The 25,041-nt window shown below is 35.3% G+C and overlaps 2 protein-coding genes across 3 annotated transcripts in view; both read left to right on the top strand.

Annotated features, from left to right (window-relative positions):
• LOC117333350 (NACHT domain- and WD repeat-containing protein 1-like) overlaps positions 1 to 3,509 on the top strand; it is a 29,574-nt gene extending 26,065 nt beyond the window's left edge. Inside the window, exons 27-28 of the mRNA XM_033892609.1 lie at positions 488 to 632; positions 918 to 3,509. Coding sequence (XP_033748500.1) covers positions 488 to 632; positions 918 to 1,015 — 243 coding nt within the window. The 3' untranslated portion in view covers positions 1,016 to 3,509. The remainder of the gene's footprint in view (positions 1 to 487; positions 633 to 917) is intronic.
• A 5,935-nt stretch (positions 3,510 to 9,444) lies between these two features.
• On the top strand, positions 9,445 to 23,384 carry LOC117333349 (ERC protein 2-like). 2 transcript variants are annotated; one of them, XR_004533881.1, is made up of 8 exons: positions 9,445 to 9,527; positions 10,414 to 11,033; positions 17,442 to 17,564; positions 17,719 to 17,877; positions 18,673 to 18,788; positions 18,935 to 19,037; positions 19,820 to 21,251; positions 21,342 to 23,384. XR_004533881.1 is itself a non-coding variant. In XM_033892608.1 (7 exons), exons 2-7 carry the CDS (start codon positions 10,716 to 10,718, stop codon positions 20,027 to 20,029), a joined length of 1,029 nt encoding a protein of 342 aa, XP_033748499.1. In that variant the 5' UTR covers positions 9,445 to 9,527; positions 10,414 to 10,715; the 3' UTR covers positions 20,030 to 23,384. The 2 variants fall into 2 exon arrangements, 1 of the variants encoding a protein (XP_033748499.1); XM_033892608.1 differs by having other exon boundaries at positions 19,820 to 23,384.
• Positions 23,385 to 25,041: the final 1,657 nt, after the last annotated feature.

The raw sequence follows: 25,041 nt of genomic DNA, 5'->3' as shown, positions 1-25,041 counted from the left end.
TGTTTTGATAAAAACTGATACAGAAAGGTATAGTCCGTATCAGATTATGACCGAACAATTATTCGATACGTCCTGTTCAGTCAAAGTTTGTTTATAAAACTGTGGAAAGACTTATTTGAAACAAACACAAGCATATGATTACTAAACTAGGACAAGATATCTCGAAATGTTTGGACGGTACAATACATCAATAAGTTGGTCTAGTCTTTATTAAGACCACAACACGGCAAGATGCACTTTAGCTTTGGTTTCGAAAGCTATCATGTATAAAATAAATTTAAGGACATCTACATACATGTATACACATATGATAGAATGCAAAACTGTATAAAACATGTTATTAGGATCAATAACAGTTCGCCTGTGAACAAGTCTACTGTATCCATGTGTCTTAATAACGAAAGTCAGCTACAATGTACTTTAACTGAAATTACTGCTTTATACAACATTGTTAATATACATGTTATTGATAAACACTCGTCTCCAGGTGGTATCGACAAGAATGTGTGAAGATGGCAAGCAGTTCATAACATCCACCAGAAGTCCGAATGCTCGCCTTGTCCACTGGAGAGTAGAAGGGGTGGATAACTCAACTAGCCTTGCTTCCTGCCCTATGCTGTTTAAAGGATCGGGTAAACCTTTGATAAGATCAATGAAAACATGCTACATTGCATTTAAATCTAATATATTCGTATCGCTATTGCACTGAAATCAGCACTTTAATGTTACACATGTATCATATATCTATCATTCTTGACGTACGGTTCTTTCACATATTGCAGTAGAAAATCATATACAGAAGTCATTTTGTTAATGCAAGTATGAATATGCATATGAATTAGTAAAAACCAACACATGCTCTATAATATCTTATATATTTTTCAGTATCATATTGACTTACACTCATTAATTTCTAGTTTCCAATTCATCCCTGGCCCTTGAAGTTGAAGACGACTACTTGATTAATGAAAATGATTTGGACACTGATGAAGAAGAAAGTGATGACGACAATTGAGTTCACCACGTGATGAGATGATCGTTATGGTCGCTACAAAATATACATACAATCGTATGATGGAGGACATGGTGCCCTCCGTAGAATATCTTCGTTGTTTGCCCGTAATGGAGAGACTTGGTATTAGGTGGTGAATCCCAGTGATACGAATGTGGGATATGTGTGATGCTGGACATCACTTTGTACTGTCTCCCTAAAACCAGTATTGATAACAGTTCAGTTACTATGAAATGACTCTCGGGTGAAATGGAATCGCTCCACGTGATCTTCTTTAGTATGAATATGTATTTATATCTTTGTATAACAATTGTTGAACAAGTTATATCAGCTAATATGAATGATTATTGTTTGAAGTATGGTAGCACAAATCCGATGTTGATATTGGAGGAGACTGGAGTATCCGGAAAAATGTTCAACTGACTTCAATAATTACATATAGGAATGCTTTGCCTTTACATGCATCTACCCGAATGCAATCGAACAATTAACAGCAGTAACATTGAAAGGTGTCCTTAGCTGTGACTATTAGTAATCATACAATGTATATTCCGCTATTGTGTTCGGTACATGCACGAAAGAATGTAATGAAATGCAATGCGGTCCCAGGATGGCGGCTATATATCTCTACAAAATATGCCCTTAAAATTTTACGAGTTCATCAGATTTGTGCCGGCACAACTGATACTAACGGAGTAACGAGCAATTAACAGTGTAAAATGAATAGATTCATGAAGTCATTCCATGTGGATGTTTGTTCCAATAGCGACTATCCTTTGTTCTATTGTAATGTGATCCAGTCAAAGAGTTATACTAGAAATAAAACTATAGTGGCATTCTTCAGTGCAGCATGTCATAAATTGTATGTTACTGATAAATAATCATTTTGAAAATTTAAATACTCATGGTCACACATTCTCCATATAGATGTATATTTGTATATACCGGTATAAAGCGTAGATAATGATAATAAACTGTATTCCAAGTCTCACATGACACGGCGCATGTGTTGAAGGTGGTCTTGGTAAGTAGTTATTGATATTTCCGATAGAATATCTTGTGATTGGGACAGAGTCACGTCCTCAGGAAGCAATTACCTTTTTTCGTTCATACTACATGCATTTTATTTACGCAAGGTCAAGTTATTCGAATAATGATCAAGTTGATGTCAACTCACAAAAAAACTCAAAACGTCCCATATGTTGTTTTTCCCAAATGTCCAAAATGTGATGCTTAACATATCGTGTAGTTATAAAGTATGCGTGACAGCTTAATAATCTTACCACTAGAGTTGATATTCCTCTGTCCCCTTCCAAAGGGGTAAATTATGGTTCTGTTACATTGGTTTACCTCATATTATCTACCATTGGTGATGCATGTAGCAAAATGTTGACGTGATCGAATCGTCGACATGACGTTATTGTACATTTGCACGTGTTACCTGTGATATCCGAGGGAATGACAGGGAAATCTTAAACAGGTAAAACATTTGACTAATCTATCAATGAAAGGAGATTATCATACCATGTGCTAGTATTTATGTATTGAACATATTTATTGAATATTGACTGCTGTTAACTCGCATTTGTGATAAGCCGAGTGTTTCCTGTCAGTATATACAATACTTGATTGGCCGAGTGTTTCTTGTCAGTATATACGATACTTGATTGGCCGAGTGTTTCTTGTCAGTATATACAATACTTGATTAGCCTAGTGCTTCTTATCAGTAAAAATAGTATTGCATATTACATCTCTATATGATTAGTTGTTGATAAATGAAATTATTTGTGTACAAAGTAATAAAAAATCACAATTTATTCTGTAACACCCACCTCGCTGTGGCGAATAATATTAGAAGTATATCCGTCCTTATAATTGGTCAGTACCACTTAGTAACATCTGGTTCCATGTAATGATTACTGATCGATGGTATTTGTTTCTTCATTACGAGACTAGCGTTGATGCCATATGGTGTTAGAATATTTTTCATTGTTTCAAGTTGCTTACTCTTTTATAAACGAAAACTAAAGAGTCACAATGCTGATCGTGCATACCATTTCGCTTTATGCATAATAAAGATCTGGAAACTAGTAGATGTGATTCAGATGTTAAGTACACGCAAAGGATACCATGTCCGTTATGTTACTGAGACATTTAGAAACAAGATCTATATATGTACGTGTAACCTTGAAAATATTTAAATTGTCTTTATACAACACACGTTGCCTTTTCAATGTCATACTCATCACTGATACTAGAAATCACTTGTGTATACTACATGTACTACTCTTCTCTATGATACAGCATTTCACCCATATAATGTAGATGTTTAGATATGGTAAATTCCACTAGATTGCACCTTTATCAAAATAAAGTAAACTTTCCGTACATATGTGTACAAACATACTATTTATTTATTTTATAGTAATATATTATTTTTTTTTACAATCGTTTTTGTAACCGATAAAAAGGGAAAATAAAATATTTTTTCAGTCGTTCTTTGTATTTTCTTTACAATATCACTCACCGCATTACCGAGCATTACCGAGCATTACCGAGCATTAACGAGCATTACCTAGCATTACCTAGCATTACCGAGCATTACCTAGCATTAACGAGCATATGTTAGAAAAATATATTTTGTAAATAATTATCTAGGGAACATTACTCATGCATTACATGCACATTGCAATATAGAGTTGTAATTGCTTTGCGCTAATTGACAAAATGAATGAAAGTGCTTCAATTCAAAATAGGCTATCCGTTTGAAGTTGTTCAGAAACCCACTTACATGTACCTTAGTGCTCTTTTGTGGGACTGTGGTACCTGTATGCATTGGTATATCACACTATGCGTGTAAATATGAAGATTCATGGATATTGACATATCAGCTGCATAGTCAAATAGCTAGCGTGTTTATGTACCGCAATTTAGCAATGTCGAGTGTGGTCATGCTCCTGACTGGACTAGTCAAGTTAGTTTAGGGTTCTACCTGGACATGGTTGCAGCACAATTGGGGTCAAGAAAACAATCATGATTGCTTACAGGACCAACTTTGTAGTGGTTTATTTAATTCTTGGATAATACCGGATTCGTGTGAATGACGATATTGCGAGACAACTCCATGTATTATTATAATACAAATTAGTCAATATAACATCAAAAGGCACTATTACATCGAAAAATATTGCTTCATGAATATTGCTAAAAGGCATTCAAATGTTGGATACATTGGCTTTTATTGCATTTCAAAGGCAGAAGATAAACATAATAATCATTAATATCAATACTAGCTAAATGGTATGCATTGAAATACATGTATTGCATTTGTATTTAATATTCTAAAATAAGAGCTTTTGCTTCCATAGTGTACGCTTGATTACCCCTTGCTTCGTTATACTTAATAGAAAGTAATGGTTGAACCAGTGAATATCAAGCAATCTACATAATTGATGTTTCTAATGCTGCCTAGCACATGACAAGGTTTTTACCCTGCCGTACTCTCGACTGACCAATGCAGCACTTCTTATATCATTATTAACATTATAAAGATATAAGTTGGTCAAAATCAAACAGGATCTCAACTGAGGTATTGTGCCAGAAGTCAAGGTCATCAATTAGAAGCAAAATGTCAAGTTTTGTGTAAAATTGTGTATCTTTTAAGTTGTAGATACATGGAAAGTCAAACTTGCGACGTTTAATTGATGGTCTAGACTAAGTCAGTTTTAGTATGTTTTACTGCTTAGCATTCGGTCATAGCCATTTTAGGTCAAGGTCTAACAGTATATTTTAATTAGTTCAAAATATTTTACTGAGACATACCGACGCAACATGGTTTGAATTAAATGAGAAATACATTTTAGGAATGATTAGTTTATTTTAAACATATTTTATTTGAAAATATTCAAAAGGAATTGAACACAATTTGTACAACTTATAAACGTCCTTTTCCATAAACATGTATACAATGGTACTTACAAATGGGATCTTATGTGTTATAGCATACGGATATGTATATATCAAAACCAATATTTATATACGTGTACAAGGTGACAATACGCAATTTCATGCCATACCAGTACCCACAATTTACATCAAATTTATGGAAATCTATTAAGCAAATAAGTTCAATGAACATGACTTAGCTATTAAAATGAATATCATACACAACATAGGCCTACACTGTAACAAGTCAAATAGTGGTATATTACTAAAGTTAGCACTATATAACAATCACATATCGTATTAATGGTTCAGTTTCCTGGTAGCCTGATGAATCGTGTCAAGGACTCAGTTTCTTTGTTGATTTAACTCATCAGGTCAAAGTATACACATGAAAATTTTTCTATGACAAGTCAAATTGTTATTTTATTCATGGAGCAATATTTTTGATCCAGTACTTAACCAAATTATATAAGGTATCTTATATGTTTATAAGATATCTGGTTTTAAAGTTTATGAGATACCATATATCTTTTATATCTTGTATAATATCTCATGATGTATCTAAGATATATGTATCATACACTTAGGAGGGTCGAAATACACCTAGACTGTAACAAGTTCTCGGGAGAAGAGTTATCGTCCTTGAACATGGCTGCACGAAATATTTTGGCTTGTCCGAACCGATGAAGAAATATGTTGCCTGGATACTGTCTGGACACTGTCGTCGGTGATAAAAACGGATATAAGATTCTTTACCCTATTGGGATATCGCATTTTGGTGGTTTTGAAAGATATGAGTGTGTGGAAGGTGCATTTTGACCATTGACTATTTGTATTAGTATTCACACGTAACATTGCTAGTGTGGCACGTACGCGCGTGCTGGCCAGTGTGTACCCGATATATCCAGTGAGTCGCTCCGATATATTATACGATATTCCCAGCTATGGAAATATGTCAGAAAAAAAATTAACATTGTGACAGACCTTACTAGTGAATGCTGTATATACACATGAGTCGTGGCATATCATCCTCGCGACTGGGGTGAGTACATCTACAGCTGATGTCATCAAAAATGCACGCTCCGTTCTATTCGAAAACAGTTCCACAGTCAATGACATAATCTGATGGTTCTCATGAAGAGAATGGATACTAGACTTGAACATATCAAAAAAATCTGCTCACCGATGACTCCAGAGACGTAATTATGGAAGTAGCTACGTTAAAAGAAAAGCGGGATGAACTTAAGGAAAGGTTATTGATCTACAATGCCGTAGTATGAAAAACAACTTAATATTCTCTGGGCTACCTGAACACGAGACCGTAAATACAGAGGATTTTCTACCCGACTTCATGTATTATGAACTTAGTATTGACCGTAACATCCCTTTTGGCAATGTTCATCGTTTCGGGAAACTCAAGAACAACAAACCACGACCAATAGTTGCGCATCTCCATCAACGAACAATTCCCCAATGTCATCGAATAATTACGGAAAAATATATCCTATCGCAAAGGCAAGCAGGGTACCAAACCAATAATCGCCTTTGTGTGGATGGTATGTTGTATGCCCTCGTCGACAATGATAAATCCTCAGAGGAGACTGATGTCACGAGGACGTTGTCTGGTACACAGCTCTCCGACAGTCGGAGGTCACCCAGCTAGACAGGATGACCAACAACGCGGTAATGTGACCAACAGGAGGAATCCGGAGGTTCACCGATAGCGCGCGGCACAGATGGTGGACCCTGATCGTAAAAGAATGCGCGCACCCTCCCCACCCTCGGAACGACCCCAGGATAGAGTCAAGCGCCCCCCATCTGGCCGCTCCTACACAACGATAGGGAGCGCGTGGAGTGTTACATGTATATCATGGAACATGTGTAGAAACTTGTCACATTGAAGTTACAGGACCTCGAGTTTACCGATATAGTATGTCAAAATGACGTTATATGTCTCTACCAGTGTTGGATGTCTGAAGAAGACGATTTGTCTTTACCTAATTATATATGTCATATAATACCTCGATCCCAAGGGAGAGGAGGTGGTATTGTTATTTATATAAAAGAATCCATACAAAATATTTGTACTATGACCGAAAAAGTTAACGATAGTATTGTATTGAAATTAAGTGTCAATCTTACCAAGGAAGATCAAACTACATACTTGATAGCTAATTATTTACCTCCAATTAATAGTACTTACTATGATAACAATAACGTTGACCTGTTTATTGTATAGAGAACATGGTAAGGTAATCGCCATTGGCGACTTCAACAACAGAACGAGTATTTTGGATGATTTTATTGATAATGATTTTTTGATTGATGATTCGACCCAGTTATTGTCCAATGTTATAAACTACTTACCCGACACTGAACTTATCCCGCGAGGCAATATGGACAAGCATGTCAACCAGTTTGGCAGGCATTTATTGAGTATATCAATGGCAGGCATGACAAGAATGGAAGTTTTACGTTCTGCAACGCAAATGGTGCAGGTTTAATAGACTATGTATTGATAGATAAATCACACGTGAGACTGATTGAAAATTTTAATACGGGTAACTTTACGCAATTTTCAGACCATTCAGACCGTGACCTTCTCTATAATGCTAGACAATTATACTTCGGATGAGCCAGAAGCCGATAGCCCGATCGTGTCCGGTAATAGTGATATGATGACCATTGGGTATACATGAATTTATGATAATAAAAACGATATAATTGTAACTTTACAAAATAACATTGACCAATTAAGTGAGCTTTGTCTCATCACTAACATTAGTGAAGATAATATAAGTGTAGAAGAGATCTCAAATACCTTAAATGACCTGATTGTTCCATTTTGTGCACCTATTAATGTATGTACATATAAACAGTTAAAGTCTAATAAGGGAGACAAACCATGATTTAACGAACTGTGTAAAACCGGGTATCAAAGCTACAAACAAGCCTTAAAGTCATTTAATAGGTGTAAATCAAATGAAAACCGGTTATTATTAGTCAATAAAAAGAAATCATATAAAATACTGGAACGTAAATTAAAAAAATCAATATAAAAACCAACAAGGCAATATGTTGAATTATATAAGACAACATAATCCTAAAATATTTTATAAACATTTAAAAAAAAGAAAAGAAAAACATATCTAAATGTAATATCTCCTAAGTGGTTTCTTCGATCATTTATCTGCATTGGTGAAAGCGGAGATTACCTCCAATGGAAACGCATCTGATTTTTTACTCGGCTATGTTATACAAGATACTGTCTATGATGAACTCGATTTAGACATAAGTAATGATGAAATTATTTCAGCTATTAATGATCTTAATCCTAATAAGGCGAGTGGCATGGATGGTAAACTAAATGAATACTTAATTAATTGTAAAGAGGTTTTATTCCCGTGTTTATGTACACTTTTTAACAATGTCTTTAGATCTGGACACTTTTCGTACAGCTGGTCAATTGGAAATATCGTCCTTGTCTTTAAAAAGGGAAATATTGATGATACCAACAATTATAGGGGGATCACATTAGTAAGCTGTCTTGGAAAGCTTTGTACGTCTATACTAAACCGTCGTTTATCAACCTTTGATAACAAAATATATATAGTTTTATAACCGACGCACTGTTTGGTTTCCGCAAAGACCTGTCCACTGTGGATGCTATTTTCGCGTAACAAACTCTGATCAATAGAACACTGAAAAAGAAGAAAAGACTGTATTGCTGCTTTATCGATTGTAGGAAAGCTTTCGACTTTATCAATAGACAAAATTTGTGGTTTAAATTAATTAAAGAAGGTATTGAAGGGAAAATGTTAGCGATTATTAAGTCATTGTATGAAAAGGTCAAATGCTGTGTAAAATACAATGGATTGAAGTAGGATTTTTTCGAATGTAAGAATGGATTATTTCAGGGAGAAGCTATGTCCTCAATTTTATACTCTTTATACGTTAATGATTTTGAAATGCAATTTATCAATGATAACTGTCCAAGTCTTGAACTACAGGGCTAAATTTATTTCTCCTTATGTATGCTGATGATGCAGTTATTTTTAGCGGAAACACCAGAAGGCCTACAGAAGTTATTAGACTCCCTACTTAATTATACTCGTAAGTGGGCCTTAACAGTCAATACTGATTAAACCTAAGTAGTAGTTTTCAGAAACGGTGGAATTCTTAAGGAAAATGAAGAATGGTTCTATAATGGTGAAGAATTAGAAATAGTAAGCGGGTTCAATCACCTCGGTACACATATAAAATGGATGTCTTACATAAATTTATTTAGCTCAAACTTTACAAACTTGTAGGGATTACCGGGCAATTCTAGAAAATTAGAAATAAAATATTTCGAGCGTAAGATTATAACACACACGACTGGCGACGTGTAAGGGAAATAATTATGATATCTGCCCACTGCAGAGCCCACTGTAGTGAGAGTTATCGCCCGTTGCGTATCTGAAACAACCAATCGCATGTCTTGTGTCAAAACAGTGTTCGGCTTCGCCTTGTCGACAAGGACGCATCTGTCATATTCGCCAGTGTCTTCCTACTAAGAAAATGGGAGCACGTGAGTATAATTATGTGTGTAATTTGATACAGTTTAAGTAGTGGATATTGACTGACGCGGTAGCTTGTTATTCTGAATGTCAGTGGTTACACTGTAATACAAATACCTAGGCTTAATGTGTGGAGTGGCCAGTTACCGCCGAAAGCACATGTCTCCATTTACAGTTAGGCTACTGCAGTAGCCATACTGGTCAACATATATAAATATATATATTCTCTGGTTATTTAAGTCAGTAAGTCTGCTGCTAATCTTGTTTCTAAACCCTCAATTCAAGTGAATTGCGAATTACTCAGTCGCTGTATTGTGAATGTAATAAGTCTTATGGTGGCCGTATAGTTATGTCACGGTTCAATCACAGGGCCACGTCACTATCGTATCGTTTTGTAAACACTTAATAGGTCTACCATACGACTCATCACAGGTTATGAGTCGTATGGTAGACATATTAAGAGTTAACAAAACGATAGTGACGTGGCCCTGTGGTTCAATGACCGGCGGTTATAATGTGCAATGTGTAAGTCTATGCATTGTCGTGGACCATTAGATCAATACACAATAAAGTCATTGTAAAGAGCACTTTCGATCAGTCCCTGTATTGAACATAATATTGAATATACAGGATGGGTCCTTATACACACAGCAGTTAAACACATATCTTTTATATGGCAAGCAGTACATGTATACATTGTACATACATAAGATATGTATGTAGATTTACACGTGAATCCAAGGTGTATTGCCCACATCTAGGCGTTTTCTGTACATTTATATGGGCTTTTATGTCGAAGACTACTTGAGTTGTAAACATGAGATTTTCTGTGATATTACATATACTGTTGTTTGTTCGCACGTTCGAATGTTGAATGGAACATTATATTTTTTACAGGTGATATGGTTTGACCAGGATGGACAGGATTAGATATTAAAGAGTATATAATTAGTAACTTTAATATGTAATACTTTTATCAAGGAAATACCTGCACATCAAAGGAATGAGGTATGGTCCTTTTTTTTGATTGGAGACCTACATAAGATGTATCACTAACTCTGTCTAAATTCAGTAAACATACTGTAATGTAAATATTAATTGTAACAACACGATGAATTTAATCAAGGAATCCAGGAACATGTAATTGGATTACACTTTCTATAAAAGGATTACATGAAGAATTTCTTAGATTATCAACCATGTCAAAATCCAACACCAAAGTGAGAAGACTGGGTGCTATTAGACAGTCCTTAAAGACTCCGGGAAAGGATGATATTCCCAAGTTATCCTCATTCCATCCCCCACCCTTGCCTGGATCAGGGGATGGTAAGGGTAATATGGTAGGGATCACAGGAAATGCATTGGCTGTCCCACCCCAGAGGGGAAAAAACGCAGCAAGGGAGAAGGAAACAAAACCAAGTAGTGTCAGTGTCAAATCAGATTCTGGAAAATCTGACTCAGCATCAAGTACCAAGTCACAGGAACTCACAGATAAAAAGGAAATACAAGAACTCAAGGTATAGTATTTCATTACATGTAGTTATAAATCAATGGTACATGGTCTGTACAGTTATCATGAACAAATGTCAGTGTTTTCATGGTATTTTGAGAGTCACTCTAATTAAGTTACAAATAGAATTTCCTAAATGTGATCAAAGAAGTTAATGGTTCCTAAACATTAATCTCCATGCACAGGGGCTTCACTTGACACATTCCTATGACACAGATTAAAGACAATTATCCCAAGGCTTAGCAGTGAACCAGGACCCTAGAACACTTATTATTGACATTGGTAGAAACACCAATTGTCTATCAAAATATTTACCCAAGCATCTTGTGAGCATTACTCCAAATTTCACTTGCAGTAATTTTAAAACTCTGGTTCTAAATATGGTATGTTTGGTCAGGTTAAAGTATTTTCCTTAAATGAGTCAAAAAAGGAAAAAATCAAGACTTCATATGTGTCAGAATTAAACTTTTGAAAAAAATATGCCTTGGATTTTGAAAAACAATGTTTCTTCCCTTGTTAATTATCGAGTGATCTAGGGGGTGGGGTCATTTTTGGTCATTAAGAAACATGTCAAGCTCCTGGTTACATCCAAGTTTATCCTTTGTGTAAAAAAAAAAAAACAACAACAGAAAACAAAAACCTGTTGTGGTTAGAATTTAACCTAAGGTTTAGGACAATTAGGGTGTACAAATTATCTTCCACAAATGGTTTATAGTCTGGTAGTTATACTTGGATATATATCCTTAGGTTTAGGACCATTAGGATGACTATATCCTAAGGTTTATGACAATTAGATTGTAGTCATCCTCCACAAGTGCTTTATAGTCTGGTAATTAGTGCACAATTCAGGTGCAAGGCAATTATAGATAATTATTAAGTGATGTACATATTCATGTAAGTCGGTCGAGATAGAATGTATCCCAAACACTGAACAGGCAACTTGGTAAAGGTGGGTAAGGGGATATACAGTACATGTATTCGTCCTTTTAGTGTGCAGCCTCAACTGTCTGTCTGTATATGTAAAGTTTGTGTACATTATATAATATATATCTGTCATCATATTAGGATATCTTATGAACTCTAGATGAATTAAACTTCATATTTACAACATATCGCACCATCAAGTTCTACACTAGACTGGATTTGTTGGTCTTTGGTTATAAGGATGAATTGTCAAATAAACTTGTAAACATATATCTAATGAACTGGGGAAATCCAGATTTATTAAATTGATGAACAGGGTTGGGGTATCTAGCATACTTCATTTTTCATTAGAATTATGAATATTCCTGACTTTTCTGATCTCCAGTATTTTGTCTCTTTTTCAACTAAATTTGAACAACTTAAAGCATTTATTCCATTTTATGGTTGATAGGAGCCAAAGATAACTGGATTCATTCAATAAAACACATTCAACATGATGTGATAGTCACCTATTCATGGACATTATTAATGTTTTTGTTGATCTCTCTTTATTTTTTCAATATATTTAATATAATTCATTAATCAGTACATTGTATTTTCTGAATATTTCATAAAGCTACCTAATCTGCAATTATGGTACAAGTTTACATGGTGCAGACATTTTACAACAAAGAGAATTGTAGTTGTATTATTTCTGAAGTACAATTTTGTATATAATGCTTTCGAATTACTTATAATTGATTCAGGAATTATATAGGCTGTCAGAAACACTTTAATCCTAATGATTAATTTACCTGTATATGAGGAAATCTCATCTGTTTACCCTGTACCATACACTAGACTAACAGTAGACCTCAACACTAATATCCTCTGATAGAACCGTTTATTGTCCTGGAGAGATCCCATGAACATTTTATTAACAAGAAGAATCAATTATTTCAGGAATTTGTGGATATTATATGGTAGTGACGTCACCACTTCATTGATCTATAACACAGTAAATGTTTGTAGTTGTCAATGTGGTAATGAGTTTAATAATTCGAATATATAATAATGGAACCATCAATATTTTATTCATATTAAATACTTTACTGAGTGGGTACCTGTTTGTATCAAACAAACACCTGTGTGATAGAAAAGAATAATATCAATTTTCAAGGCTGATATTTTAATTAGTTCTGCATATAATATATAGCGGCATCAACACGCTAGCTGAAGGACAATTTAAATTAAATCACCTTTTATTCTCCCCAAGTGTTGAAATACATGTATGTATATACTTATAATTATATTCAACACATCTTATTCATATTTGAAAGACCTACTTGTACATTCTGTAACATTAATTGTTTTAGATCAATAATTTAAAGGAACATTCTAACATTTAAGACCTGAAATATAATTGATATACATGTATTTCTGTATTGAACATTCTAACATTAGACGTGAAATATAATTGATATACATGTATTTCTGTATTGAACATTCTAACATTAGACCTGAAATATAATTTGATATACATGTATTTCTGTATTGAACATTCTAACATTAGACGTGAAATATAATTGATATGTACATGTATTTCTGTATTGAACATTCTAACATTAGATGTGAAATATAATTGATATACATGTATTTCTGTATTGAACCGGCTGTCAAGGCTGGTAAGGGGATTTAAACAACAGTTATGTCAACAATGTGACATCCCCCAGGTCGAATGTTACTTGTTTTATATACCATGTATATAACACATTAAATGGATGTTTGTCAAGTTGTTGAACATTTTATAAACACCAGATATAAATCAACACACTGACAGGTCTAATTAGAGACGGCTATGTTAGGGTATATATCGGTCAAGTAGAGTCCTATATAGCTACTGGCTTTTAAAAATATTTACCCTTTCCATCTTAATTAGGAATGTATATGTGACAAAATAGTTGTTCCACTTGAAGTTATATCCCTTGGATAAAGCTTCATCCAGAGACATCTTAAATTTGAAGTATTAGTTTTAATGAAACATTTTTTTTATTAAATTCATATGGTGGTAACTTATTGTAAGTACCATAGCTTTTGCTACAGGTCCTCTGAACCTTTTATAACGTACCATATATGGCCTATTGCCTAATAACAGTACCTTGTAATGAAAATAAAACTCCATTATATATCTATTACCAAGCTGGAAAACAGTGTGTCAAGGAGTATTCAGCATTTTAATACTGACAATATTATAATTTGTTGTAATTTAAATTTCGGCACTTTCGAGTCAGGCAGCAAATAAACCAAAATGTAACCATGGCCAAAATATCCCATTTTATGGTAGGTCATTATCAGAGGAGATGCATTATACACTGATCATGAACATCTATAGGTACCAATCCCTCTAGACCCTGTATTTATGGAGTTATTTTCACTTAGTATTATTACTCTCAATGGAGTCTTGATTATTCATAACCTTTCATTTCATAATAATAGAATTAAACCAGTACATTGAAAAGATCAGTTTAGATAAGCAATATTTATATCCTCTCCATTTTGCCATGTATGAGGCAATAAAGATTGGGGTTTGAGGACATTTAATTTCCACAACAGATCTTCTGTCTAATTTGAAAAAATAAGATTTCTGATCATAATAGAGTATTTATAGGTTGTAGTGTACACATGTAATCCGTTTATCATCCGAGTGCCTTAAAGAACAAACATAAACACAGATTGAATTTGAATGAGTTGAGCCTTTAAGGCGATAAGTCATTGTACATACAGTTGTAGGAAATATACTTGCATGTTCACATAATATATATAGTACCTAATATATGTGACTTTATTGTTATGACAGATAAATATGACCAGGTAGCTAGATGTAGATAAAAGTATAAGCAGTCTAGAATACTAAAAGGGGATAAGAATTTTTGTAAACAAACTCTCACAGATGAGAAATATTATAAATAGCAGAGGCCCAAGGGCCTTACCTGTCGCCCAAGTTCTGATATTTAACGTATGATCAGTTGAATGTTGTTTTTTTTAAGCTGACCAATTTCGATGTATAATGTCATGAGAGAATGTTCATCAGTTGAATGTTGCATGACTTGACCTTGACCTTTGATAAGTTACCTTCTTGCTTAATTCAGAGACAGACCAATTTTGCTTCATTATGTGAAAATTAAAGAAAATGTTCAAAATGTTTATCAGTGAAAATACAAAATTTGACATCAACTTTTGGGCATAATGACCTTGACTTGTGACCTTGATTTTTTGGGCATAATGACCTTGACTTGTGACCTCGATTTTTAGTACATGTATGTATTTTTGAAAATAAAAAACAAAACAAAAACATCTCTTCGTTATTGAGACGTCATATAGATATTTCAACTCAATCCGACGTGTGGAGCTGTGATCTTGTTCTTTAATTTGAACAAACTCATTAGCACTTCATCCCAGCATGCTACCTTCTCAATGTCATGACCCTCAGGGGACGAAGTCGCTTTGATTTAATCGTTACATGTAATAGATTTAACTCATGTCAAGGGCATAGCTGAAGTGTTATTCATATGTAAGCATGAGTGTGTAAAACCTGCTAGTGCCATAGACACGAACGTTCTGTAGTGGGGCCAAAGTTGATTACTTCCAGAAAAAAAATTAGGAACATCAAATGCATTTCTATGAATTTTTGTATTTTTTGAGCTTAAAACCTCAAATTTCTGGACAGAAGAAAATGCTTAAGATGCTTACATGGCAGCTACATGTCTGCATGTGTCCTTGAAAGTAGGTCAGTGTCATTTATTTGAACAAACTTTGTTGTTATATTGAAGCACTGGCTGGCTAGAAGACACTTACTCTTACGGAACATCTGGTCTTAATCTCCGTCTCTTTGTAAATCTGTATTTTAGTTGATATTTTGCCCTTGTTTGATTGTTATTATGTCTTTATTTTTTCACATATGCTGTTCTTTATAAATTAGAGGCACTAGTTACTGTGTTAGTATATGTATTAAATGTATGTACAACAAGGACTAACAGACTTTAGTGTGTCACCACCATTTCTGTGTTTATCTTCATTCATTTCTAGATATTTACATCTATGAATAGTCACTAATACAGTTTCCCAAACGTATAAATAGAAAACATTTTTACATGCACGTAACCTACATTTGTACTTAGAAAATATGCAGGTTTCCCCCTTTTGTTTGTTTTTTATAATTATTCAGTCACAGATTGAAATCATAATGATGATTAAAGAAAATCTTAAGTTGTTTGAAATAATCTAGTACTTCTCTGGCTGAATTTAACAAGCTTGCCAGTCAATAACCTGATTCAACAAAATAAAGATTGCAGGAAGTTTGTTGAATCGAATCTTGACCATTTTGTAAAAGGCTTTGCCAGAACCATACATAGACTGCTATATGCGAGATGGACTGAGTGAACGACATTTCAGCTGTAAATCTTGTAATTGTTCACTTATATTTATCCAAAACCATCAGATATTGACACTAATGGGTAATAATTAGACTTAATTGCTCAATTAGACACTGTTGAATGTTGTTATGCTAGACATGATATCCATGCCATGGCCTTAGTCTTCAGACAAGAGATTATCGTGATTTAAATTTTGTGTAAGTGTGACCTTTTTTCCAGCGCTAGTAATTATATCTTGTAATCTCCAGATAATTAGCTGAGGCTCCAACAAATCTGCTTATAGTATTACATTAATAACATAGATTAACTGCATACATTGCCCAAATCACCCTGCTAGGATCCGTATGTTATATAAATAATAGTTAAGACAGTCCTTGCCCTATTTCATGTTTTATAGGTAGTGTAAAACATTCTCATTTGGAAAATTTAAGGAAAATATCTGCTACAAAATCATGCCAAAAACACGCCGACGAATTGGACTGAAAGATAAGGTAAATTTCTCCTACTGAAATTCACTGTGTGGTATGGATTTGAGAAATTTAAAGCGTCAATAGAACCAGTCTTCAACAAACTTTACTGCATACTATAGTATGTCACTTTGCTTTATTTTAAATGTTTCCATTTTATTAAATATTTATAATCAGTTCCGTCGCTCATATGGTGAAATTTCTAAGCCATGCCAGTTATTGACGTTTGTCCTGATGGCGCAATTGTATTTTTACATAGCTGTACCCTTTGTAAAGTTGTAAAACTTTGTTGCAGTACAAGTAATTACGTAAGATTCCAACAAGCTAGTACATCAAAACTTAATGCCTGTTCTAGATACATGTAATTGAATTAATATCTTAAAATTTTACTTGTATAAGTTAATTGAAAGAATGCTGAATGATACAGTTGCCTGGGATTCGCGGACTGCTATACTCACCTTATTACCACAGAAGTAAAGCTGTACGTATTATGTCTGACATCAAAACTACGTGTCTGTTGTTTTTTCTAGGTCACATATACTTTTGTGGCGGAGTAACATCTGTAAATTTTTATGATGGTGTTACTAATACCATACCTTCCTTTTTTGGCAGGCAAGGGAGCGAGACCTCCTAAGACAAATCAGCTCTCTACAAAAACAAGTGGAGGACCTACAAGAACAAATACGCAACAAAGAAGTGGAAGTGGTTACTTTACAGGACCAGATTCTGAGACAGGTAAGTGAGGTCAATGTAATCCTGATAACTGGTGACTCAAGTGTATATAATAAGAACTTTGTATTATTACTATTTGTTATAGATCTCAATGCTTTTTGTGGTATTATTCTATGCAACCTGTTTGTAATTAACATCCTTATGACAACACTTGCAGGAGGAATCACACAAGGCAGCACTGTTGGAGGAGAAAAAATCACATGATACAACACGCTCAGATAGGGACCGCCTACTGAAGGAAATTGAAGCCCTCAGAGCAGAGATCAAGGCTATCCGTGAGGAAAATGTTAAAAAGATGGAGGAATTGAAGAAAGAGGTTTGTTTAAGTTCACTGTACTATTAATTAGGCTGTATAAATCTGTGTATAATGCTAAAAGTAAGAAACAGAAGATTTTACCTACATGTAATTAATTTATTAATGTATGTATTTTATTGCAAAAACTGTAGTCACATCACGTAGGTCTCTGTCCCTGCAACCTGTAAAGAAAATTATATCCTCTGTAAATGTCTAAATGCCTTTTGTCCGTCGTCGTGCATCATCCGTCCTGCATCGTGAGTCCGAAAACAATTTACATTTGCGACTTCTTCTCCAAAACCTTTAAACCAAATTCAATGAAATTTGGCAGGAAGCTTATACGGCTAAAGGTCAACAAAAGATGTGAATTATATGGTCCCCACCCCCCAGGGACCTGAGGCGCGGGGCTAAAAACGGTCAAATTGACTGAAATTTCAAAAATCTTCTTCTCTACTCTCAGATATGTTGGAATCAAATATTCTTCATAGATGGAAGGGTCTTAAGGTGCTTTACCAAAATTGTGAATTTAATGACCCTGGGGTCTTAAGTTTGCCCCTGGGGAGGGGGTATATTTTACTATAATTTATATAGGGAAATCACATTTTTGACTATAATTTGTTTGATTTCTATTGGAATTCATTCTAACTTGGTTAACATTTTCAGCATTGGATGACAGCTTAATGGTATACACATGTTGGCCCTGACTGACCCCCAGGGGCCGATGGGCGGGGCCAAAAAGGGTCAATTAAATTAATTGAAATATTTCAAATCTCAGGTGACCGTTAAGGCCCATGGGCCTCTTGTTATTTTGAACAGTTGGAAGAAAAACACGCATCAGAAATTGCTGAGAAAGATAAAGAAATCAAGCTCCGAGATGAAAAATTGAATCGGTTGAAGATGCAGATGGCAGATGCTTTAAAAGGAAATTCTTGGTGAGTATTAATTGTTAGGTTGTGTACTAATATTACCAAATGAAACAACAATGAAAACTACAGTAGACTACAGCTATTTATTGATAATACTAATTAGTGAATTACTTATCTGTATTTTTCTTACGTCTATGATTTTACTACTACAGGGAGCGGCAGCAACAGCTGGAGGAGTTAACCAAAGAGCTTGGCCGTCTTCAGGAGGAAGCTGACGGTCTGAGAATGAAACTCAAATCATTCAAAACACTCAAGGTACATATATACTACCAGTACTACTAAAGAGGTTTAGTCAGTGCAAAACATTGTCCAGGATGAATCATAATCATATATACTCTTCACCTCCAAATGGTTAGAACAAGTTTTTTAGGACAGAGTGTCAGAGGAAAACTTGAGAATAATAGCAATGCTATACCCTTATAAGTATCCCTTAATTATTCTCTTTTGTGTTAATTTGTTGTGCTATTTATGTAATGTTTGGAGTGGGGTACCTATTGGGAGGTTCGTCTGACTAAAATTTGAGCCTGGTATCCACTACAAGTATAAAAGCCCATAGCCTACCTCTTGTTTAGGTAATTAACATATGCCTCCTGGGACAGCTATAGGTTATCACAATTAATCTGCTACATGAGATAAAACTTATACATACAACATTTTGCTCTCTTTGCATGTCCTGTTTCTTGCCAGTGCATGTAAAACATATAATATCAACCCTATGAGTTAAGCATTAAGTACCTATTCTCTATATATATATGTATATATAGTGTTGTTACCCTTTTGATAAATGTATCGCTTTGTTCCATCATATTATGTGTGTATAACCTACTATAGTCTATTTGTTTTTAAATGTACCTCAATAACATCTCCAGATTTACTCAATATAACCTAATATAAACTAAAAAGTCACTGTTTTCAAAGTTTGGCTATTAAATTAATTTTGTACAGATATTTGTACTGTTAGCAGTAATTAATAAAGTTAAACACCAGATCTGATAATGAATGGTAATTATTTAATGGTTCTTAATCGTTTGCTTCAGAACAACCAAGCAGGCCAGTGTGGGAATTGTCAGGAATCTCTGAGCAAGGTCGAAAAGTTTCAGCTTGCAGTAAAGGAACGTGACGCAACCATCAAAGATCTCAAGTCTTTGGTGACAAAATTTGAAAAACAACTGACGCAGCAAGATGAACTATTAAAATCGTGGGCAGAGTCCACAGGTCAAAAAATACCTGGTTACCCAGGCAAATAGAGTTGAAATGTGTGCTATATTATTATGGATGGTTTCGGGTACACTTGAAGCTTGATTTACTTGGCCTAAATCCAGTTAGTTTTATGTTATCTGTGATAGCTAGGATTTTTTCAATCTAATTGTTGTAAAATAACTTTTTATTTGTAGAGTCTAAACATGTAATCCAGTCACTGCTAATCTAGATCTTCTGTCGTCTAGCCTTGGCAATCAAGCTCCTCTGCCTACCATTTTATAGTTGTCTGAATATCCAGTCTCACCAATCCAGTCACTACTGATCAGTAAGTCCACTTCTCAAGCCCTGTCAATCCAGTGACTACTGTTCTGGTGGTCCACTTCTCAAGCCCTGTCAATCCAGTCACTACTGATCAGCAAGTCCACTTCTCAAGCCCTGTCAGTCCAGTCACTACTGTTCTGGTGGCCCACTTCTCAAGCTTTATCAATCCAGTCACTAATGTCTGCAGGTCCACTTCTCAAACTTTATCAATCCAGTCACTACTGTTCTGGTGGTCCACTTCCCTAGGCTGGTCAATCCAGTCACTACTGTTCAGGAGGTCCACTTCTCAAGCTTTATCAATCCAGTCACTACTGTTCTGGAGGTTCACGTCTCTAAGCTGGTCAATGCAGTCACTACTGTTCAGGAGGTCCACTTCTCAAGCTTTGTCACTCCAGTCACTACTGTTCAGGAGGTCCACTTCTCAAGCTTTGTCAATCCAGTCACTAGTGCTCTGGAGGTCCACTTCACAAGCTTTATCAATCATGTCACTACTGTTCAGGAGGTCCACTTCTCAAGCTTGATCAATCCAGTCACTACTGTTCAGGAGGTCCACTTCTCTAGCTTTGTCAATCCAGTCACTACTGTTCAGGAGGTCCACTTCTCAAGCTTTGTCAATCCAGTCACTACTGTTCAGGAGGTCCACTTCTCTAGCTTTGTCAATCCAGTCACTACTGTTCAGGAGGTCCACTTCTCAAGCTTGATCAATCCAGTCACTACTGTTCAGGAGGTCCACTTCTCAAGCTTGATCAATCCAGTCACTACTGTTCTGGTGGTCCACTTCTCTAAGCTGGTCAATCCAGTCACTACTGTTCTGGAGGTCCACTTCTCAAGCTTTGTCACTCCAGTCACTACTGTTCTGGTGGTCCACTTCTCTAAGCTGGTCAATCCAGTCACTACTGTCAGTAAGTCCACTTCTCTAAGCTGGTCAATCCAGTCACTACTGTTCTGGTGGTCCACTTCTCAAACCCTGTCACTCCAGTCACTACTGTTCAGGAGGTCCACTTCTCAAGCCCTGTTACTCCAGTCACTACTGTTCAGGAGGTCCACTTCTCAAGCTTTATCAATCCAGTCACTATACTGTTCTGGAGGTTCACTTCTCTAAGCTGGTCAATCCAGTCACTACTGTCAGTAAGTCCACTTCTCAAGCCCTGTCAATCCAGTCACTACTGTTCTGGTGGTCCACTTCTCTAAGCTGGTCAATCCAGTCACTACTGTTCTGGAGGTCCACTTCTCAAGCTTTGTCAATCCAGTCACTACTGTTCAGGAGGTCCACTTCTCTAGGCTGGTCAATCCCGTCACTACTGTTCTGGAGGTCCACTTCTCAAGCCCTGTCACTCCAGTCACTACTGTTCAGGAGGTCCACTTCGCAAGCTTTGTCAATCCAGTCACTACTGTTCAGGAGGTCCACTTCTTAAGCTTTGTCAATCCAGTCACTACTGTTCAGGCGGTCCACTTTTCAAGCCCTGTCACTCCAGTCACTACTGTTCAGGAGGTCCACTTCTCAAGCTTTGTCAATCCAGTCACTACTGTTCAGGAGGTCCACTTCTCAAGCTTTATCAATCCAGTCACTACTGTTCTGGAGGTCCACTTCTCAAGCCCTGTCAATCCAGTCACTACTGTTCTGGAGGTCCACTTCTCAAGCCCTGTCAATCCAGTCACAACTATTCAGGAGGTCCACTTCGCCAGCCTTGTTAATAGGTTAAGTCCAGTAAGTACTACTGACTGGGTCAATCAGACAGAAGTGTATTTAGTCTTTTTGTTTCTCTACAGTTTGTAAATCATTCAATACACTAAAAGGAATCTAATGGCAGTTAGATTTTGCCATTGGCTAATTTAAGTATTATGTAGTAAATATAGATAGATAACTTATATTGTGTAACGTAGATAATTTATTTATGATATTATCCTTATTACCTTAGAGAGTTTATATATGGTAAGTGATGTTTTATTGGTCTCCAGTATTTCAATGAATACATTTATGTTGATGAATTGATAAAAAGCATAATTCGTTTATTTTCATAGAATTTTCCAACCACTTAAAGAGCATTTTTATTGAAAACGATCATTCAGTGTGTATTTGCACTGGAAAAAATGATGATAACTAAACTCAATGAACTTTGTTAAGTTTATCCTCCCATTGTCCCTACTCTGTTGTGTTCTGCTGTCATGTCCTGCCCTAAATTAACTCATGGTTTGAAAGTTAAAGTAAAATAAGAATGAGATTCGTGAAAAAGTATTGTAATCACTATAGAGAAAGTCTTCATTTCACAAAACAAAAATCCCTAAAACATCGTCAACATTTTGGATGAGCTGAAAAATAGTTGTGATATGTTTATCATATATATGGATCCATTAATTGGTGCATGTTGGAAAGGGAATAACTACTGTTTTGATACCTACTCAAGACAACGGAGAAATCAGCAAATATTAATGTAATGAATAGTGTTGAAGTAATAATAAGTAATATCTAGTGTAACATTATTGACGGTCGTCATCTGAGGGATCGACAAAACAAGTAAAATACTGACAGACAAGGGGAGATAACCTTTCTTCTGCTGATGTTAGTCTGACACACTACTTCTACACCATCCATTAGATCAGCCTACAGACCACTATACCAGCATTTAATTGAAGGTGTTTTTAATGATCGTGGATTTAAAGGTCTTGACATCGTTATATCATACTTTAAATGTTTGACATTATCAGTAGCGACATTCTGATTTGGAGAGAAATATTTACCGAATATATCTGGTTGAAATGTTCCTCCGATTCTTTTTGTATGTTTTTATTTCGTGTTTAGCAGAACTTTCCATAAGATGTTCCACTTGACCGAAATGGATTTTCATCAAATTTAGGTATAAATAAAGGGTCTATTCGACTATGTTCAACTCTAGGATATTCTTAGAATTTTGCTTGAACTATGAAGTTATGAATTTTATATATATCCATCTTTGTTATATATACGTCTATATACATCTCATTGGTATACCCATATACATATACCAACAACTGTGATTTAAAAGAAACTATGGAAAATAAAGTTAGAATATGCTGCTTTAAAAAAAAAAACAAAAAAAAACCTATTTACTTATTTTACTCTCAAATACCCATTTTGGTTGCCTCCTCTCTCCATCCACTCCATTGGCTTTGTTTCATTGGTTTACATGTTAATGTTATGATGTGGCATGGTAAAAAGACTATTTAGAACATGAAAATCTAAATTCGCTATGCTTCTTTATTACATATACGATGACACACAGACAAAATACTTAAGTATGTAAATTACTGTTATTAAGCTTTTATGAAGAAATTCGCAAACCTTTCTGTCTCTCTCTCTTTTAATTCGAGCATTGAATGATGATATTATCGTATGGAACATTCTCTTTTCTCAATCTATATTTTAAAACATTAACACACATTTATAAGAATCTTGAATCACTTCCTAATCGTTTGTTATACATATCAAAGTCCTATGTACCTCCGTTAAGTACTTACTCCTGTAAACAACGAACAAACCAGGTACATCCTGGTATATATTTATAGGTTTCCCTGCGTGCTCACGTTTACCAGCAGCTCAATAACGTGATGAATACTGACTGTATCGGATATACACAGTGAGTTGTATCAGTGTGAAAATTGACTTAAGATCTTACCCAAGATTGAAAATGTTGTAGAGGAAGTGACACCAACAACAGGCGAAACATATGTTTAATAATGGTCAGTAATTGCATCCGGATTGTGTTTCAAACAATAGATATTATTTCGGGTTGGTCCTACCAGTGCGAGAATAGAGAGCTAAACATAGAATATAATCTGACATTAAGGCTATTGTACCTCCCTACTGGACTTAGCAGTGCCAATATATATTCTTTTAATCACAATCCAGATATAATATTGACCAAAATTCAATTTACTTTTGGGTGTTGTTGGCATTTCTTCCGACCAAATTAAGTGTCCTGGGTCACCTTTTAGGTACAATTTGTATTTATACTTTAGATCCTCAACATCACTGACGGGTCCTGGAAGGACAATCAGCTGTATGGTGCAGTTTAATTCATTTGTCTCTACTTTATCTAGCTCTCAATTTGTATTGAAAGGTGCTAATATCGTGTGTCCTTTGTACAGTCCCTCGACCATTCAAGTGTTGTGTTTGTATATATAAGGTTGACCCTGACAGTTTTGTGTTTGTACTATAATATTGACCCTGTCAGTGGTGTGTTCGTGGTTGACCCTGCCGGTGTTGTGTTTGTGTTATGATAACCAAACAGTAGATATACTCTAGGGTTGACCCGACCAGTCTTTGTGTTGTGTTAATCAAACAGTAGATATACTATAGGGTTGACCCTACGAGTGTTGTGTTTGTGGTTGACCCTGCCAATGTTGTGTTCGTGGTTGACCCTGCCAGTGATGTGCTTGTGTTATGATAACCAAACAGTAGATATACTATGGGGTTGACCCGACCAGTCTTTGTGTTGTGTTAATCAAACAGTAGATATACTATAGGGTTGACCCTACGAGTGTGGTGTTTGTGTTATGATAACCAAACAGTTGATGTACTATAGGGTTGACCATGCCAGTGTTGTGTTTGTGGTTGACCCTTCCAGTGATGTGTTTGGACTGTTGGATAAATAAATAACTGTATATTATATACATTTGAATGTAATACATTGGTACTTGTTATAAGATAACGGTGTCTTTATATTATTTCCGCATGCCTTAATTCCTCAATCAGATACGA

Source organism: Pecten maximus, chromosome 8, assembly GCF_902652985.1.
Source record: "Pecten maximus chromosome 8, xPecMax1.1, whole genome shotgun sequence".
Taxonomy (NCBI): Eukaryota; Metazoa; Mollusca; class Bivalvia; order Pectinida; family Pectinidae; genus Pecten; species Pecten maximus.
This window is presented reverse-complemented; position numbering and strand designations above follow the sequence as displayed.

What these genes read in the sequence shown, in the direction of transcription:
- LOC117333349 (XM_033892608.1), top strand. Translation starts at nt 10,716, where the DNA reads ATGTCAAAATCCAACACCAAAGTGAGAAGACTGGGTGCTATTAGACAG. An exon ending in AGGAAATACAAGAACTCAAG is followed by an intron (nt 11,034 to 17,441) that starts GTATAGTATTTC and finishes CTTTTTTGGCAG; the next exon opens with GCAAGGGAGCGAGACCTCCT. An exon ending in GCTTTAAAAGGAAATTCTTG is followed by an intron (nt 18,789 to 18,934) that starts GTGAGTATTAAT and finishes TTACTACTACAG; the next exon opens with GGAGCGGCAGCAACAGCTGG.